The sequence below is a fragment of the Salvelinus namaycush genome, chromosome 31, assembly GCF_016432855.1.
Source record: "Salvelinus namaycush isolate Seneca chromosome 31, SaNama_1.0, whole genome shotgun sequence".
In the NCBI taxonomy this organism is placed as follows: Eukaryota; Metazoa; Chordata; class Actinopteri; order Salmoniformes; family Salmonidae; genus Salvelinus; species Salvelinus namaycush.
The window spans coordinates 1,811,466-1,831,372 of NC_052337.1; the positions used below are offsets into that span (position 1 = coordinate 1,811,466).

General features: G+C 43.6%; 1 protein-coding gene across 1 annotated transcript in view; it reads left to right on the plus strand.

Annotated features, from left to right (window-relative positions):
• Window positions 1-4,706: 4,706 nt before the first annotated feature.
• The window catches only part of ythdc1 (YTH domain containing 1), a 44,305-nt gene continuing 29,104 nt past the window's right edge, over window positions 4,707-19,907 (plus strand). The window contains exons 1-4 of the mRNA XM_038970351.1: window positions 4,707-4,956; window positions 10,006-10,107; window positions 13,927-14,255; window positions 19,003-19,366. Coding sequence (XP_038826279.1) covers window positions 4,929-4,956; window positions 10,006-10,107; window positions 13,927-14,255; window positions 19,003-19,366 — 823 coding nt within the window. The 5' untranslated portion in view covers window positions 4,707-4,928. The remainder of the gene's footprint in view (window positions 4,957-10,005; window positions 10,108-13,926; window positions 14,256-19,002; window positions 19,367-19,907) is intronic.

Sequence of the window (19,907 nt, forward strand, 5' to 3'; positions counted from 1 at the left end):
ATATTGGACTACAAGAGAGTTGAAAGCCTGCAAAGGTAGAGTTATTTAAAGCTTTGAATGGGTCGACTGGGTTCTGGAGGTGTGTGGTTACAGCAATTGCACAGGGTTGGTGTGGCCTGTGGCGGGGCCCAAAATCTCTGGCGGCACCCCTGAGAGCACCTGTGGATGGAATTTACAGCTGCGGCATGGACCCGACCGGAGGACTACGAGCCCCGCACACTAGAGATGAATTGCAACTCAACGTGAACCAGATCGAACCAGAAAGGAGGCCTGTAAAAACGGCTAGCTGGACATCGTCTGAGTGGTCGGCTATGAATGCCCTCACTCGCTAGTACTTAATGCTGACTCTATTTTCGTCTGACCCACTACACGCGGTCGGGAAAGAACCAGTCAGATGTGTCCATATTCAGAGTTGTATTCTTTAGTTCACCACCATATATTAGCGTGCACACATTGACGTGATCTTTGTGGTTTAGGGTTAGGAAAACACACTGAACTTGCTCGGCAACCAAACTTGCGTCTTCATCTGCCGGGGGGCAAAGTTCAAATGTGCATTCGGACATTCTGATTGGTGGAAACCAGGAGGCTGTGATAGGGTGATTTCTCCCCTTCTCAGCTGTCTAACAGGACTGTGGGCAAAGTCACCTGCACAGGCATGGCCTTATTTATTTTCTTACAAGGCCTTTTGGGATTCTGGGGGGGGGTGAAGCACGTCCACCCTTCCCTAAATGATGTAGCCTTCTCCTCTCATTCCATCCACACCAGTAGAGACTCACAACTGGGGGCGAATTCCTTTCGGCTTTCCTTTTTGTTGATTCTAGCGGCTTTTCTGCCTGAACGCTCACAGCTCACATTTGAACTATTTGAATCAGTAGTATTCCCCCCACTGGCTCTAAATACATGCAGCCAGCAGGCACAGCAGATCACTGGCCAGTCTAAACCTCATCCACCCAAGAAGAAGGCCTCTCCATCCGGGGAGGCCAACTCTGAGGCAACTATCAACACCAATGGGTCCTACAGCCCAGCACCTCTACCCCTGACACCTCCATTACCCCGAGCTACTCCATTACCCCCAGTTCCAGCAGTGCAAAGTACTTAGGTAAAAATACTTGAAAGTACTACTTAAGTCGTTTTTTGGGGTATCTGTACTTTACTATTTATATTTTTGACAACTTTTACTTCACTACATTCCGAAATAAAATATTGTACTTTCTACTCCATACATTTTCCCTGACACCCAAAAGTACTCGTTACATTTTGAATGCTTAACATGATGGGAAAATGGTCCAATTCACGCACTTAAAGAGAACATCCCTGGCCATCCCTACTGCCTCTGACCTGGCAGACTCACTAAACAGAGAACATCCCTGGTCATCTCTACTGCCTCTGATCTGGAGGACTCACTAAACACAAATGCTTTGTTTGTAAATTGTGTGTGCCCCTGGATATCCGTAAATAAAAAAACAAGAAAATCGTGCCATCTGGTTTGCTTGATATAAGGAATTTGAAATGATATATACATTTACTATTGATACTTAAGAATATTTTAGCAATTACATTTACTTTTGATACTTAAGAATATTTAAAACCAAAAACTTTTAGACTTTTACTCAAGTAGTATTTTACTGGATGACTTTTACTTGAGTTATTTTCTATTAAGGATCTTTACTTTTACTCAAGTATGAAAATTGGGTACTTTTTCCACCACTCTGCCATTGCCACCGTGTTCATCTGGAGCCCTCCATTATCCCCAGCTCTAGCAGTGCCAACGCCACCGTGTTCATCTGGAGCCCTCCATTATCCCCAGCTCTAGCAGTGCCAACGCCACCGTGTTCATCTGGAGCCCTCCATTATCCCCAGCTCTAGCAGTGCCAACGCCACCGTGTTCATCTGGAGCCCTCCATTATCCCCAGCTCTAGCAGTGCCAACGCCACCGTGTTCATCTGGAGCCCTCCATTATCCCCAGCTCTAGCAGTACCAGCGCCACCGTGTTCATCTGGAGCACTCCATTATCCCCAGCTCTAGCAGTGCCAACGCCACCGTGTTCATCTGGAGCCCTCCATTATCCCCAGCTCTAGCAGTGCCAACGCCACGTGTTCATCTGGAGCCCTCCATTATCCCCAGCTCTAGCAGTGCCAACGCCACCGTGTTCATCTGGAGCCCTCCATTATCCCCAGCTCTAGCAGTGCCAACGCCACCGTGTTCATCTGGAGCCCTCCATTATCCCCAGCTCTAGCAGTGCCAACGCCACCGTGTTCATCTGGAGCCCTCCATTATCCCCAGCTCTAGCAGTGCCAACGCCACCGTGTTCATCTGGAGCCCTCCATTATCCCCAGCTCTAGCAGTGCCAACGCCACCGTGTTCATCTGGAGCCCTCCATTATCCCCAGCTCTAGCAGTGCCAACGCCACCGTGTTCATCTGGAGCCCTCCATTATCCCCAGCTCTAGCAGTGCCAACGCCACCGTGTTCATCTGGAGCCCTCCATTATCCCCAGCTCTAGCAGTGCCAACGCCACCGTGTTCATCTGGAGCCCTCCATTATCCCCAGCTCTAGCAGTGCCAACGCCACCGTGTTCATCTGGAGCCCTCCATTATCCCCAGCTCTAGCAGTGCCAACGCCACCGTGTTCATCTGGAGCCCTCCATTATCCCCAGCTCTAGCAGTGCCAACGCCACCATGTTCATCTGGAGCCATGCCTCCATCTCCCCTTCATCTCCTCGCTGGGCTTCTGGGCTGACGACTACCTGGACTACAAGGACCAAGCTGCCTCCTGGAAACTCAACTTCAATGCAGCTGACTTCCTGGACTACAAAGACCAAGCTGCCTCCTGGAAACTCAACTTCAATGCAGCTGACTGCCTGGACTACAAAGACCAGAACTCCTGGAAGTTCCAGGTATTGTAGTGGGGTGGAGGTAAGGAAGGGACCGGCCAGGAGAAGCTCCATTGAGTGTTAAAGACATGGATACGTACACTACCATTCAAAAGTTTGGGGTCACTTAGAAATGTCCGTGTGTTTTAAATAAAAGCACTGTGCTTTTCTTTCAAAAACAAGGAAATTTCTAGCTGGCCCCAAACTTTTGAGTACATGGTAAACGAATCATTTCAGTCCATAAATGCGTTGACTGAGAAACTATCATTCTGTTTTCTGTTAAAACAGATCCGTTGGGCTTGGGATTTTTTTGGGAAGGTGGCAAGAAATCACATCAATATTGTTAAATCAATGAGATCCTATCAATGTGTGGATACACAATCCATGGGAAATTAAGGTACTAAAGTAGAGGTGGTGACAAACTAATCAATGTTGACAAACAGAACCGACTTTTTAAAAGGAATTAGGTACCACACTATTGAAAGCCTGTAGAATTAAAACGAATACATTTAACTTAAAAGTTACATCACAATTTCGATTTGAAATATTTTGGACATCAAAGCAACCTTGAGGTAATCTTATTTGAGTCAGAAAAGGATGTTCATATGATAGGTAAGCTATATAAAACCTTGCAGAGAGCATATCCAACTGACGATCACTTAGCTTATATATTTTTTCTATCGGAACCAAGACTTACAAAGAACTGATGTTGACACAAGATGGAGGGGAAGTTGGAGCATAACTAACGAAAATTACAGTTAACGAAAATGTACACTTAATCCAGTATAAACTAATGTATAGAATGTATTATACAAGAAAAATTCACAAATTCTACTGCATAATGGCAGTCTTGTTTTAAGTGTAAAACTAATAATGACTCAATAATCCATGCTTTCTGGGAATGTTATGGCTATAAAGTCAGGAAGTTGGCTGTCAGACGGTTAGAAAGTACATTTACATTGTAATATTACAATCTGCATAATTCAAAACATGGCATATAGGGGTGTAGTGAGATAGGCAAAGGGCTGGACGATTCTCTTCTCATAACTCATCTGGAAAAAATGTATACTAAAAATGTGGAAATCAATCCGCCCATATGTGTTTATTTGTCACATGCGCGGAATATAACTTTCCTGAAATGCTTACTTTACAAGCCCTTAACCACCAGTGCAGTCGAAGAAATGGAGTTAAGATATAATATTTAATCAATAAAAATATAAAGTAACACAGTATAATTACATAACAATAACGGACCTATATACAGGGTGCGCCGGTACCGAGTAAACGTGCGGGGTACAGGTTAGTCGAGGTAATTTGTATATGTAGGTAGGGGTAAAGTGACTATGTATGGATAATAAACAGCGAGTAGCAGCAGTGTAAAAACGAAGGTAGCTTTTCACGCCTAACTGTTTGAGCATTATGAAACTTCTATTCGATCAAATAAACCTCACGTAGCAAAAAAAAAAAAAGCCATTCATTTTTGTTGTTGACCAAATTCAACACTTATTGATCTCCATACAAAAACGAATTCCTTGCTTGGTGGGCGAAAATACGCCACCTGATGGAGGGAAACAAGTTGGGCCTCTCTCTTCCTCTTAGATATGGATAATCGGTGTACAGTTGCTTACCGCCCAGCCCTCGGAATTGTGGGTAAAACGCTTTGTAGCGGTCCACTAGATAGCACAGTCTCAAAGTTAACGATATCTTAACAATTCTTGAACACAAAAATCTTCTTTATGTTTTTAATATAAGGTTACCAGTGTGGTCAACGTTAGGGTTAAGGTTGTGTTTAATGTTAGGTTTCATCACATTTAAAGACGATAACGTGCCGAAATAGGAGGGGTCTAAGACTTTGTGGCTGTGGTAACGACCCTTTGCAGCAGGAGGGATGCAGTAATCCGCCATTTCAGTAGCTACGATGAGACCTACTTCCAGTAAACATTGAGAGGGGACCATCAATTTACCAATTTTTTTTGCGTAGTTAGGTATAGGGCAGCCGTGAGAGGTGACAAAACGAGTCCTCTAAAGGTTTGCGGAAAGCAGGGAAAGGGGCGGAAGATGGCGGTCGACAGACGAGACGAGAAAGGTACGGCGCGTTCGTCGCAGTAACGTTGGCTAGCTAGCAACGCCTCTAACTTGCTAACCATTGTCCCGTGTGGCCCTCCTATTCCTTTGTCAATTATGCTAGCTAGAAAGCCATCGTTACTCACAATTTGCCTTCAAGAATGGTTAATTTAAACTTTATCAAATTAATTTGGACACAGCCAGTTAGCTCATTAGCTAGGTTAACGCGACCACGTCTTACTAGTTAGCTACATTAGCTAACGACATCGCCATAGCTTGGTAGCTAACTATTGATAGCTAAAAGTACACCCATGTTTATACACTCTGGCCATAGCTAGCTAACTATTGAGGTATTAGGTAACGTTATCTACAGCGATGGTTAACCGCTAGTATGTCGCATTAGCTATCAAACAAAATCAAGCAGAATTGTGCACTGAATTCAAGTACCCGATGTGCACCCCTTACCTGGCTCTAGTAGCCAAGTCAACCCCCATTCCAGGGCCGTCATTGGAAATACGAATTTGTTCTTAACTGACTTGCCTAGTTAAATATAAATATGGTAGATCACCAAAATAAATCACGTTATTGGACTCATTCAGCAGTTTTGACCTAATTAAGTAGAATACTATTGGAAATGTATGATGAAAGTTAAATGTAACGTTATATTCGATTAATATTCCGGCGAATGGCGATATCTTACGATCCAAACGCATCTGGAATTGCATTAATACAATTGGTACTCAAACACATATTTAGCGGATGTTATTGCGTGTGTAGCGAAATTCTACTATTATCCCCGGTGTACCGGTACGTACATGATCCATTCATGCTGCAAAGTCTTCGAGTAACTCCTTAACAATAGTTTATGGCGGGCAAAATATGTACGCTTTCTTTGAGACATTTTCCAACACAACGCTAAAATGGCTAATGCCTAGGAATGCTAGTCAGGGATGTCGCTTATCTGTTTAAGCCAATCAGGTTTCAGCAGTCTGTTTACCCCTGACAGAACGTAGCCGTGCAACATCAGGAAGTAACATTAGTCTCTAGCATGGCGGTGGAAACGTATGTTTCCCAAAGAAAGTACGCATATTTAACCCCTTTTTTTCAGCCTACTCGCCATTTAAATCTATACTGAACAAAAATATAAACGCAACATGGAGCAATTTCAATTATTTTATTTCGTTACATATAAGGAAATCGGTCAATTGAAATAAATTCACTAGGTCCTAATCTATGGATTTCACACATGACTGGGCAGAGGCGCAGCCATGGATAGGCCTGGGAGGGCATTGGCCCACCCACTTGGGAGCCAGGCCCAACCAATCAGAATTAGTTTTTCCAAACAAAAGTGCTTTATTACAGACAGAAATACTCCACAGTTTTCCGGGTGGCTGGTCTCCGATGATCCCACAGGTGAAGAACCCAGATGTGGAAGTCCTGGGCTGGCGTGGTTACATGTGGTTGTGAGGCCTGTTGGACTTACTGCCAAATTCTCTAAAACGGCATTGGATTCAGCTTGAACATTAAATTCAATGACACAGCTCTGGTGGAGATTACTGCAGTCAGCATGCCAATTGCATTTTTGTCCCTAGCACAAGGTGCACCTGTGTATTGATCATGCTGTTTAATCAGAGAACAGCTCACTAACAGGGATGTGAAAACAAATTTGTGCACGAAATGAGAGAAATACGCTTTTTGTGCATATTAACATTTACTGGGATCTAATATTCCAACTCATAAAACATGGGACCCACACTTTACATGGTGCGTTTTAGTTTAGGAGGAAATCGACTAAACCTTGAATGGAGAATGTTTTAATTATTAATCGGTCCATGCAGCTGCATACCAGATTTTCCTTGGCAAAAAAAAGAACACAAAGCAGACTAAACTCTATGGTCCTTTTCAATCCTACTTTTGTAAAATATTGTGTGGTATTGCTTGCAGTACAATATTGAGTGCTATAGCTTGCAAAATAAACATGTGTCTCTGGGTGATGCATTTTTCCATCATTAGGACTGTTTTACGAATGTCTCGTAATCAATATGCAGAAACAGTCAATTTAATGTTTTCAATATATCACAAACTACCTACACATTAGGGAAGTTAACGGTTAGCTGCAGAAAATAGATTTGGTTAATTAGCATCATTTTGTGTTTTCGTTAGTCTTATCTTTTCACGCGCACATCAAACATACGCTATTTGGCTTCTCGAACTAGGCTAACACCTCTCAAGACAGTTTTTTCCCCCCCGGGACACCTAAGTCCAGTGTTTGTATATTTATTTCACAATGGAAAAATGCTTTGTTAAGTTATATGACTAAAACCAGATATAAAGTATGTAGAAAAGATCATGTACCCGACACGATTAACATTATGTGCACACCTGATCGTCGAATATCTCATTCCAAAATCACGGCCATTAATATGGACTTGGTCCTCCCTTTAGTCCTATAACAGCCTCCACTCTTCTGGGAAGGCTTTCCACTAGATGTTGGAACATTGCTGCTATAACAGCCTCCACTCTTCTGGGAAGACTTTCCACTAGATGTTGGAACATTGCTGCTATAACAGCCTCCACTCTTCTGGGAAGGCTTTCCACTAGATGTTGGAACATTGCTGCTATAACAGCCTCCACTCTTCTGGGAAGGCTTTCCACTAGATGTTGGAACATTGCTGCTATAACAGCCTCCACTCTTCTGGGAAGGCTTTCCACTAGATGTTGGAACATTGCTGCTATAACAGCCTCCACTCTTCTGGGAAGGCTTTCCACTAGATGTTGGAACATTGCTGCTATAACAGCCTCCACTCTTCTGGGAAGACTTTCCACTAGATGTTGGAACATTGCTGCTATAACAGCCTCCACTCTTCTGGGAAGGCTTTCCACTAGATGTTGGAACATTGCTGCTATAACAGCCTCCACTCTTCTGGGAAGGCTTTCCACTAGATGTTGGAACATTGCTGCTATAACAGCCTCCACTCTTCTGGGAAGGCTTTCCACTAGATGTTGGAACATTGCTGCTATAACAGCCTCCACTCTTCTGGGAAGGCTTTCCACTAGATGATGGAACATTGCTGTTATAACAGCCTCCACTCTTCTGGGAAGGCTTTCCACTAGATGTTGGAACATTGCTGCTATAACAGCCTCCACTCTTCTGGGAAGGCTTTCCACTAGATGTTGGAACATTGCTGTTATAACAGCCTCCACTCTTCTGGGAAGGCTTTCCACTAGATGTTGGAACATTGCTGCTATAACAGCCTCCACTCTTCTGGGAAGGCTTTCCACTAGATGATGGAACATTGCTGTTATAACAGCCTCCACTCTTCTGGGAAGGCTTTCCACTAGATGTTGGAACATTGCTGCTATAACAGCCTCCACTCTTCTGGGAAGGCTTTCCACTAGATGTTGGAACATTGCTGCTATAACAGCCTCCACTCTTCTGGGAAGGCTTTCCACTAGATGTTGGAACATTGCTGTTATAACAGCCTCCACTCTTCTGGGAAGACTTTCCACTAGATGTTGGAACATTGCTGTTATAACAGCCTCCACTCTTCTGGGAAGACTTTCCACTAGATGTTGGAACATTGCTGCTATAACAGCCTCCACTCTTCTGGGAAGACTTTCCATTAGATGTTGGAACATTGCTGCTATAACAGCCTCCACTCTTCTGGGAAGACTTTCCACTAGATGTTGGAACATTGCTGCTATAACAGCCTCCACTCTTCTGGGAAGACTTTCCACTAGATGTTGGAACATTGCTGCTATAACAGCCTCCACTCTTCTGGGAAGACTTTCCACTAGATGTTGGAACATTGCTGCTATAACAGCCTCCACTCTTCTGGGAAGGCTTTCCACTAGATGTTGGAACATTGCTGCTATAACAGCCTCCACTCTTCTGGGAAGGCTTTCCACTAGATGATGGAACATTGCTGCTATAACAGCCTCCACTCTTCTGGGAAGGCTTTCCACTAGATGTTGGAACATTGCTGCGGGGACTTGCTTCCATTCAGCCACGAGCATTAGTGAGGCCGGGCACTGATGTTGGGGCGATTAGGCATTTCCTGTCCTGTTCAAACTAACCTTACAAAAAAAACACAGAATCCGCTAATTATATGTACGGTGCGTTTTGGAATGTATTCATACCCTTACACTTTTTGATACGTTACAGCCTTATTCTTAAATTGATTTAAATGACTTATTTCCCCCTCATCTACACACACTACATAATACAAAGCAAGAACAGGCTTTTAGACATGCTTATTTACATAAGTATTCAGACCCTTTGCTATGAGACTCAACATTGAGCTCAGGTGCATCCTGTTTCCATTGATCCTCCTTTTTAGATGTTTCTACAACTCGATTGGAGTCCCATCTGTGGTAAATTCAATTGATTGGACATGGGCTGGTAGTGTTTCCCACCCACACATTCTTGCCACAATCACATTTTTCTCACTAGTTGAACCAGTTAGAGTTTAAAAAAAAAAAATGCTCCAATTCACAATTGAACCAGGTGCTCTAGAAAAGCTTCCCTAGTGAATGGAGCAGCTCGTTCATTCACCCTGCCAACTACTATCTGAGACTAGTGGCTTGGATGCAGGGGGATAACAAGTACAATCATGCCTCTAACTAGCTGACTAAACTCAACTTCACCATTTTATGATGGAGTTGAGCGTTGACTAGTGTTGGCGGACTGGAGCTCTGACGTCACACATGTAAAATACTGATTTCATCACCCAAAGCCCCCTGGCCCTATGATTTGATCATCCGGGACCTGGTCGGAGCTCCACCCAGAATATTTGCCCGCTCAACTCCATAACTCGTTGAGTTTAGTCGGCTCTAACAAGTCTAGCCACTCAACTCTAATTCTCAAAGTTGATTAAAAACATTTATGCTAGCTACGGCATCTTATTCCCTCCATAGTGCACTTGTTTTGACCAGAGCTCTATGGGCCTTGGTCCAAGTTAGCTACCCTAAATGGACTCTGCACTCATGTTGAAATCTACCCTAAATGGACTCTGCACTCTGTTAAGTTGAAATTTGCTATGTCTAACTGTGGTTGAATCTGTCGTCCCAGAGGGAGAACTCAACGTCCTGGATGACATCCTCACCGAGGCCCCTGACCAGGATGACGAGCTCTATAACCCTGAGAGTGAACAGCACGTCAACCAGAAAAAAGGTACCCTTTTAACAGTGCACTTCTGGTCATTTTTAAAAGGTTATAAGGTTATATGAGCGAGCCTCATTGACAATCTGTACCATCATGCCCAAATCACTGTCACTCTTTGTCATCCCTTTTTGCAATGTACACTGAACATATATATATAAACGCAAAATGCAACAATTTTAAAGATTTTATCTAGTTACAGTTCATATAAGGAAACTGGTCAATTTAAATAAATGAATCTATGAATTTCGTGACTGGGAATACAGATATGCATCTGTTGGACACAGATACCTTAAAGAAAAGCTAGGGGCGTGGATCAGAAAACCAGTCAGTATCTGCTGTGACCACCATTTGCCTCATGCAGCGTGACACATCTCCTTCACATAGAGTTGATCAGGCTGTTGATTGTGTCCTGTGGAATGTTGTCTCACTCCTCTTCAATGGCTGTGTGAAGTAGCTGGATATTTTGGCGGGAATTGGAACACGCTGTTGTACACGTCGATCCAGAGCATCCCAAACATGCTCAATGGGTGACAAATCTGGTGAGTATGCAGTCCATTGATGAACTGGGACATTTTCAGCTTCCAGGAATTGCGTACAGATCCTTGCGACATGGGGCCGTGACTTATCATGCTGAAACATGAGGTGATGGCGGCGGATGAATGGCACGACAATGGGGCCTCAGGATCTCATCACGGTATCTCTGCATTTAAATTGCCATCGATAAAATGCAATTGTGTTCGTTGTCCGTGGTTTATGCCTGCCCCATACCATAACCCCACCGCCACCATGGGGCACTCTGTTCACAATGTTGACATCAGAAAACAGCTCACCCACACTCTGCCATCTGCCCGGTACAGTTGAAACCGGACTACGTCCGTGAAGAGCACACTTCTCCAGCGTGTCAGTGGCTATTTGCCCACTGAAATCGGTTACGACATCAAACTGCAGTCAAGTCAAGACCCTGGTGAGGACTACGATCGTGCAAATGAGCTTCACTGAGACGGTTTCTGACAGTTTGTGCAGAAATTCTTCGGTTGTGCAAACCCACAGTTTCATCAGCTGTCTGGGTGGGTGGTCTCCGATGATCCCGCCGGTGAAGAAGCTTGATGTGGAGGTCCTGGACTGACTTGGTTACACGCGGTTGTGAGGCCAGTTGCACTTACTGCCAAATTCTCTAAAATGATGTGGAGGCGGCTTATGGTAGAGAAATGAACATTACATTTTTTGGCAACAGCTCTGGTTTTTGATTCCTGCAGTCCGCGTGCCAATTGTACGCTCCCTCAACATGAGACACCTGTGGCGTTCTATGAAAACGACACATTTTAGAGTGGCCTATTATTGTCCCCAGCATAAGTTGCACCTGTGTAATGATCATGCTGTTTAATCAGCTTCCTGTTTAATCAATCCATCCACACTTGTCAGCTGGATGGATTGTCTTGGCAAAGGAGAAATGCTCACTAACAGGGATATAAACAAATCTGTGCGCAATTTTGAGAAGTTATTTGTTCGTATGGAGATCTGGGATCTTTTATTTCAACTCATGAAACATGGGACTAACGCTTTACGTGTTGATAGTTTTGTTCAGTATAGTTGGCGAGAACACAAACAGTTGAATAAGGGTGCACGTTTTGTTATTATTTTATTGAATACAATATATAAGCCCCAAACAGAACAAGATCACAAAGACCTTTTTTAAAAGGTGCCACACACGGCGTAGTTTTCCTTTTGTCATTTCAGAAAATGTCCATAATATTACATTTACATTTAAGTCATTTAGCAGACGCTCTTATCCAGAGCGACTTACAAATTGGTGCATTCACCTTATGATATCCAGTGGAACAACCACTTTACAATAGTGCATCTAAATCTTTAATATATCTGCATTAATAGTGGAACGAAGGTGTTTCACAGTATTCCATACCCGCCAGTGTTGTGATTGGCTTTGATATTGGCCTATTGATCCCTCCTGCTGGAATGGCATCTGTTGTCAAAATGAGAAAGCTGTTCTGACTTTGGCTGTCAAATCGTGTCATATTTCCTGGTTTCTAAAATTATACACTGGTTCACTCAATTTCAGTTTGTGAGGAAAACAAGCACTGAATAGTGTAGAGAATCATTGTACCATCTAAATCGCTGTGAATTATGAACTCAGCAAAAAAAAAAGAAACTTCCCCTTTTCAGGATAATTTGTAAAAATCCAAATAACTTCACAGATCTTCATTGTAAAGGGTTTTAACACTGTGTCCCATGCTTGTTCAATGAACCATAAACAATTAATGAACATGCACCTGTGGAACGGTCTTTAACTTCTTATGGCTGCAGGGGCAGTATTGAGTAGCTTGGATGAAAGGTGCACAGAGGTGCCCATAGTAAACTGCCTGCTCCTCAGTCCCAGATGCTAATATATGCATATTATTATTAGTATTGGATAGAAAACACTCTGCAGTTTCTAAAACTGTTTGAATTATGTCTGTGAGTATAACAGAACTCACATGGCAGGCAAAAACCTGAGAAGTTCCACTTCCTGTTTATATTTTTTTCTGGGGGTGCCAAATTTTCAACCAAGGTCCCATTGAAATCACAGCGAGACGTTGATGAGTTTTCACTTCCTACGGCTTCCACTAGATGTCAACAATCAATGGAACTTTCAAATACAATCAAATTGATCAGAAATGCAGTGTAGACATTGTTGCTGTTGTAAATGAATTTTAGCAGGAACGGCTGATTGTTAATGGAATATCTACATAGGTGTACAGAGGCCCATTATCAGCAACCATCACTCCTGTGTTCCAATGGCATGTTGTGTTAGCTAATCCAAGTTTATCATTTTAAAAGGCTAATTGATCATTAGAAAACCCTTTTGCAATTATGTTAGCACAGCTGAAAACTGTGTCCTGATTTAAAGAAGCAATACAACTGGCCTTTAGACTGGTTGAGTATCTGGACTATCAGCATTTGTGGGTTCGATGACAGGCTCAAAATGGAGACGAGTACATTAGTGTGTCTAGTTTGAGAAACAGATGCCTCACAAGTCCTCAACTGGCAGCTTCATTAAATAGTACCGACAAAACACCAGTCTCAATGTCAACAGTGAAGAGGCAGGATGCTGGCCTTCTAGGCAGAGTTCCCCTGTCCAGTGTCTGTGTTCTTTTGCCCATCTTAATATTTTCTTTTCATTAGCCAGTCTGTGATATATATGGCTTTTTCTTTGCAACTCTCCCTAGAAGGCCAGCATCCCGGAGTCGCCTCTTCACTGTTGACGTTGAGACTGGTGTTTTGTGGGTACTATTTAATGAAGCTGCCAGTTGAGGACTTGTGAGGCATCTGTTTCTCAAACTAGACACTTTATGACAATTTTGTTTAACATAATTGCAAAAGGGTTTTCTAATGATCAATTAGCCTTTTAAAATGATCAACTTGGATTAGCTAACACAACATGCCATTGCAACACAGGAGTGATGGTTGCTGATAATGGGCCTCTGTACGCCTATGTAGATATTCCATTAAAAATGTCCAGCTACGATAGTCATTTACAACATAAACAATGTCTACACTGTATTTCTGATCAATTTGACTGTATTTTAATGGATTAAAAATGAGCTTTTCTTTCAAAAAACAAGGACATTTCTAAGTGACCCCAAACTTTTTAATGGTAGTGGATGTAATTTTTCTATCACATAACACAGCCACAAAGTCAGAACAGATACCGCTCTGGTGGAAATTTCTTTTTTAACAGACAGTCCAAGGCAGAAGGGTTTAAGAACATGGACACATTTTCAAAATGTAATATTGAAGATTTAATATGACTTTTCCCCCCCCCTCCTGCAGGATCTAAGAGGAAGAATGACCGAGGGGATGACCACGAGCTGAAACGTCTTCGGCCCTCGGCTCACACCACCACCAGACAGGCCACTAAAAGATCTGCCCCCTCGGCTGGTGCCAGCGGGAAAAAGCTGGTCAACCTCAGGGGGGGACGGCACCCCTCCGAATACAAGACTGAAGATTACTACGACGACCGGAAGACCCATTCCATCCGAGCTGGTGGGGCGCAGAGGGGGGACCCTCCCAAAGCATCCCACCTTGACAAGCCTCTGGGCCGCAGGAGAGAGCCAGACAGACAGAGGATCAAGCCCCTCATGCCTGAGCTAACCACAGAGGTAGGAGTGGCTTCACTAAGGGTCACGAGGGGAAGTTACTTTAGCATATCTGCAGGGCTGTTGTAGGTCTTTTCACTTCGCTAGTCAGTATAGCCTTTTCTTGTTATAATGAAATGAGATGCATCTTCTAGTGATCTATAGATAGGACAGGTCCCTGTCGGTCACAAAGCCAGCGACGACAGGGAAACACTGCTGGTTTGTAGGACAGGTCCCTGTCGGTCACAAAGCCAGCGACGATGGGGAAACACTGCTGGTTTGTAGGACAGGTCCCTGTCGGTCACAAAGCCAGCGACGATGGGGAAACACTGCTGGTTTGTAGGACAGGCCCCTGTCGGTCACAAAGCCAGCGACGACGGGGAAACACTGCTGGTTTGTAGGACAGGTCCCTGTCGGTCACAAAGCCAGCGACGACAGGGAAACACTGCTGGTTTGTAGGACAGGCCCCTGTCGGTCACAAAGCCAGCGACGACAGGGAAACACTGCTGGTTTGTAGGACAGGCCCCTGTCGGTCACAAAGCCAGCGACGATGGGGAAACACTGCTGGTTTGTAGGACAGGTCCCTGTCGGTCACAAAGCCAGCGACGACAGGGAAACACTGCTGGTTTGTAGGACAGGTCCCTGTCGGTCACAAAGCCAGCGTCGACAGGGATACACTGCTGGTTTGTCAGTCTGTCCCGCTTCTCGGTAGCTGTTTTTGTGCACTGTGGTTGGCTGCAGTCAACAATAGAAATGAACGGAGGAGAGGACATGATGCTGTATCTTCTGTCAGTGAATTTCCACATCCCATGTTATGTAACTGGTAATGATTAGTTGAGGTCCACTTCATTATTGTTTTCTGGCACATGAATTTATTTTTGTGTGTTTCCGTCGGGGTATGGAGGCTATTTACGATTCCTTTGATTCTATTCATATTCCCGGTTCTTTGATTGGCAGCTGATCAGCTTGTGGTGACTAGTTTATAGAAGGTGTATTACTGACTGAATAAAGACAAACTCCAAATCATACAACGTAATTATGTCGTATCAGGACAGTAAACCAAAAATCTTGTATTTTTCCTAGTATTCAAAGCACCGTGTCGAGACTTGCCAGTGACTTGCCACTGAAGTGACTCGTCAGCGTAGCCTAGTGATTGGTTGTTTGCGAATGAACGGCTCTTTTCTTTTTGAGCTGATCTTTTAGGTGAATCGGTGATCGAATCGGTGAGAGAGCCGTTCATTCGGCTCCCTAACTTGCGTACTGGTAGGCTACTACTGCTTCTTGGTGAATATCTGCAGATACATTTAGAGAATCATTTTGATGAAGAAGGTGAATCGTCACTGCTGGAACAATAGGTCGTGGAGAAGCTCATTCTGGTGCAAAATAGGATGAAAGAAAGAAGGGGAAAAACTATTTTGAAGGTTATAAAAGCTGATGTCATTGTATCTGTATGGTATTATTAAAGAGATTGATGTAGGTCAACTGGAGTAGTAGTCAACTGCTGTTGTCTGTGTAACAAAGCACATTTTTACACCCGGATTCATGCATTAATCAGGCTTCATGCATTAGTCAGACCTATAGGTGTACGGGTGACTGACTTTGTGCACTCCCCCCACTTTTATACAATCTAGCGTGGGGTCTGGGGGTCCTTCCCCTCAAAATATTTTTTTACACCATTTTCCTTCAATTCTATATTGTTTCTCAACAGGGACTATATGTTTACTTGATAGAATTCAAGCTTTTGTCTTAGTTTTTTTGCCACAATAAACTAAATGGAAGGACTAGACTCGTTTCTGACTAGATTACTAATTTCCTGCCTTCCCTCAAAGTCCCACCCACAGGGTTTGATTGATGGGTTTGAAACCCTACCAGTTTATCTTAAACATCCTATCCTTTCCCTGACATTCTCACCCACAGTATTTGATTGACAGGCCAAACTGTTAAAGGGATAGTTCACACAAATAAAGAAAATGACATTCGTTTCCTTAGCCCCCAAGTGTCCACAGCAGCAGAGCCAATAAAATACAGAATTTGACAAACAAACACAATTGTGGCAATTCATGGAACTGTAAACATGACTATAATCTTGAAGGCTGGTTTAATTGTAAAGGTTATCTTAGTGATCATATAGGCCCTAGTCCATATCCAAAACAACCAACACACTGAAGTCATATATGCCCTAGTTCATATCCAAAACAACCAACACACTGAAGTCATATAGGCCCTAGTCCATATCCAAAACAACCAACACACTGAAGTCATATAGGCCCTAGTTCATATCCAAAACAACCAACACACTGAAGTCATATAGGCCCTAGTCCATATCCAAAACAACCAACACACTGAAGTCATATAGGCCCTAGTCCATATCCAAAACAACCAACACACTGAAGTCATATAGGCCCTAGTCCATATCCAAAACAACCAACACACTGAAGTCATATAGGCCCTAGTCCATATCCAAAACAACCAACACACTGAAGTCATATAGGCCCTAGTCCATATCCAAAACAACCAACACACTGAAGTCATATAGGCCCTAGTCCATATCCAAAACAACCAACACACTGAAGTCATATAGGCCCTAGTCCATATCCAAAACAACCAACACACTGAAGTCATATAGGCCCTAGTCCATATCCAAAACAACCAACACACTGAAGTCATATAGGCCCTAGTCCATATCCAAAACAACCAACACACTGAAGTCATATAGGCCCTAGTCCATATCCAAAACAACCAACACACTGACGTCATATAGGCCCTAGTCCATATCCAAAACAACCAACACACTGAAGTCATATAGGCCCTAGTTCATATCCAAAACAACCAACACACTGACGTCATATAGGCCCTAGTCCATATCCAAAACAACCAACACACTGAAGTCATATAGGCCCTAGTCCATATCCAAAACAACCAACACACTGAAGTCATATAGGCCCTAGTCCATATCCAAAACAACCAACGCACTGAAGTCATATAGGCCCTAGTCCATATCCAAAACAACCAACGCACTGAAGTCATATAGGCCCTAGTCCATATCCAAAACAACCAACACACTGAAGTCATATAGGCCCTAGTCCATATCCAAAACAACCAACACACTGAAGTCATATAGGCCCTAGTCCATATCCAAAACAACCAACACACTGAAGTCATATAGGCCCTAGTCCATATCCAAAACAACCAACACACTGAAGTCATATAGGCCCTAGTCCATATCCAAAACAACCAACACACTGAAGTCATATAGGCCCTAGTCCATATCCAAAACAACCAACACACTGAAGTCATATAGGCCCTAGTTCATATCCAAAACAACCAACACACTGAAGTCATATAGGCCCTAGTTCATATCCAAAACAACCAACACACTGAAGTCATATAGGCCCTAGTTCATATCCAAAACAACCAACACACTGAAGTCATATAGGCCCTAGTCCATATCCAAAACAACCAACACACTGAAGTCATATAGGCCCTAGTTCATATCCAAAACAACCAACACACTGAAGTCATATAGGCCCTAGTCCATATCCAAAACAACCAACACACTGAAGTCATATAGGCCCTAGTCCATATCCAAAACAACCAACACACTGAAGTCATATAGGCCCTAGTTCATATCCAAAACAACCAACACACTGAAGTCATATAGGCCCTAGTTCATATCCAAAACAACCAACACACTGAAGTCATATAGGCCCTAGTTCATATCCAAAACAACCAACACACTGAAGTCATATAGGCCCTAGTCCATATCCAAAACAACCAACACACTGAAGTCATATAGGCCCTAGTCCATATCCAAAACAACCAACACACTGAAGTCATATAGGCCCTAGTCCATATCCAAAACAACCAACACACTGAAGTCATATAGGCCCTAGTTCATATCCAAAACAACCAACACACTGAAGTCATATAGGCCCTAGTTCATATCCAAAACAACCAACACACTGAAGTCATATAGGCCCTAGTCCATATCCAAAACAACCAACACACTGAAGTCATATAGGCCCTAGTCCATATCCAAAACAACCAACACACTGAAGTCATATAGGCCCTAGTCCATATCCAAAACAACCAACACACTGAAGTCATATAGGCCCTAGTCCATATCCAAAACAACCAACACACTGAAGTCATATAGGCCCTAGTCCATATCCAAAACAACCAACACACTGAAGTCATATAGGCCCTAGTCCATATCCAAAACAACCAACACACTGAAGTCATATAGGCCCTAGTCCATATCCAAAACAACCAACACACTGAAGTCATATAGGCCCTAGTTCATATCCAAAACAACCAACACACTGAAGTCATATAGGCCCTAGTCCATATCCAAAACAACCAACACACTGAAGTCATATAGGCCCTAGTCCATATCCAAAACAACCAACACACTGAAGTCATGTCTTTCTACTCAATACCACAACTAATTGTACCAATCTGGGAGGTGAAGTTGTTAAAGTCTATTATAATTTAGCTGTGAATCAAGCCATTGGAAGACAAGAGGCCGTCACAAATGGAGCTCGTTCTGCAAAAAAACATGTCTGGGGGGGACGACTCCCTGCCTTGCTGCTTTTTCTATTTGGCTGACTTACGGAAAACACTTAAAGTGCACTGGTTTTGAACAGAGTCCTATGGTCCACTTTTTTTTACCAAAGCCTGTTGGCCTTTTCCAAAAGTAGTGCACTATATAGGGAATAGGGTGCCATTTGCGATACAGACCCTGATGCCTTTCTGTTCTCCTCTTGTCTAGAAGCTGATGCGTCCCATTGAGGGGGGTGTTAGCAGGGTCAGCACCTCCTCCAAGGAAGAGGCAGAAGAAGAGGCATCAGACCAGGAGACGGGCAGCACGGCCGACTCCTCCGAGGGAGACAGGTCCAACATGGAGGGAGAAGAGGTGATGGAGGAAGAAGAAGAGGAGGAGGAGGGAGAGAAGGGCCCAGAGGAAGACGAGGAAGAGGAGGAGGAAGAGTATGAACAGGAGGAAGGGGATCAGAGAGTTGTGAATGAACCGCCTGATTACGACACTCGCAGTGAAGCCAGCGATTCCCAGTCTGATTCCGTGTCGTTCTCTGAGGGGGAGTCGGTTCACTCTGGTTCTGGTTCTGACGCCTCAGGTAAACAAACATCCGCTCAACACATTTTTTTCTCTTTTCACTATCCTGGTTGCATCTCATTCTCCCGACATCTGTTCACTTCCCTTCGTGGATTAAGAAGGAAATTACTGGTATCAGAAAATGGGTGAAACGGCCTCTCTAGCCCACGTCTACACCGATCCAATGTTGATTCGTATGTGAACGAGTGCCTGGGATGGAAACCCCAGGCTGAAGTGACTCCGTAACACTGCGATGCAGCGCCACTCGGGAGGCCCCGTGTATTTATGTCGCCTTTATTTTGACAGAGTCATGCTGAGACCAAGGTCTCTTTCACAGATAACCCTGTATCAAACATCAACACACTAAAAGCAAAACACAAGTCTTAGAAAACAAACACATTCTTCAGTGAATTGGTCCTCAATCAGCCTTTTGGACTGTCCTAGAGACACCAATCCATCCCATTTAGAGAGCCTTGGACTGTCCTAGAGACACCAATCCATCCCATTTAGAGAGCCTTGGACTGTCCTAGAGACACCAATCCATCCCATTTAGAGAGCCTTGG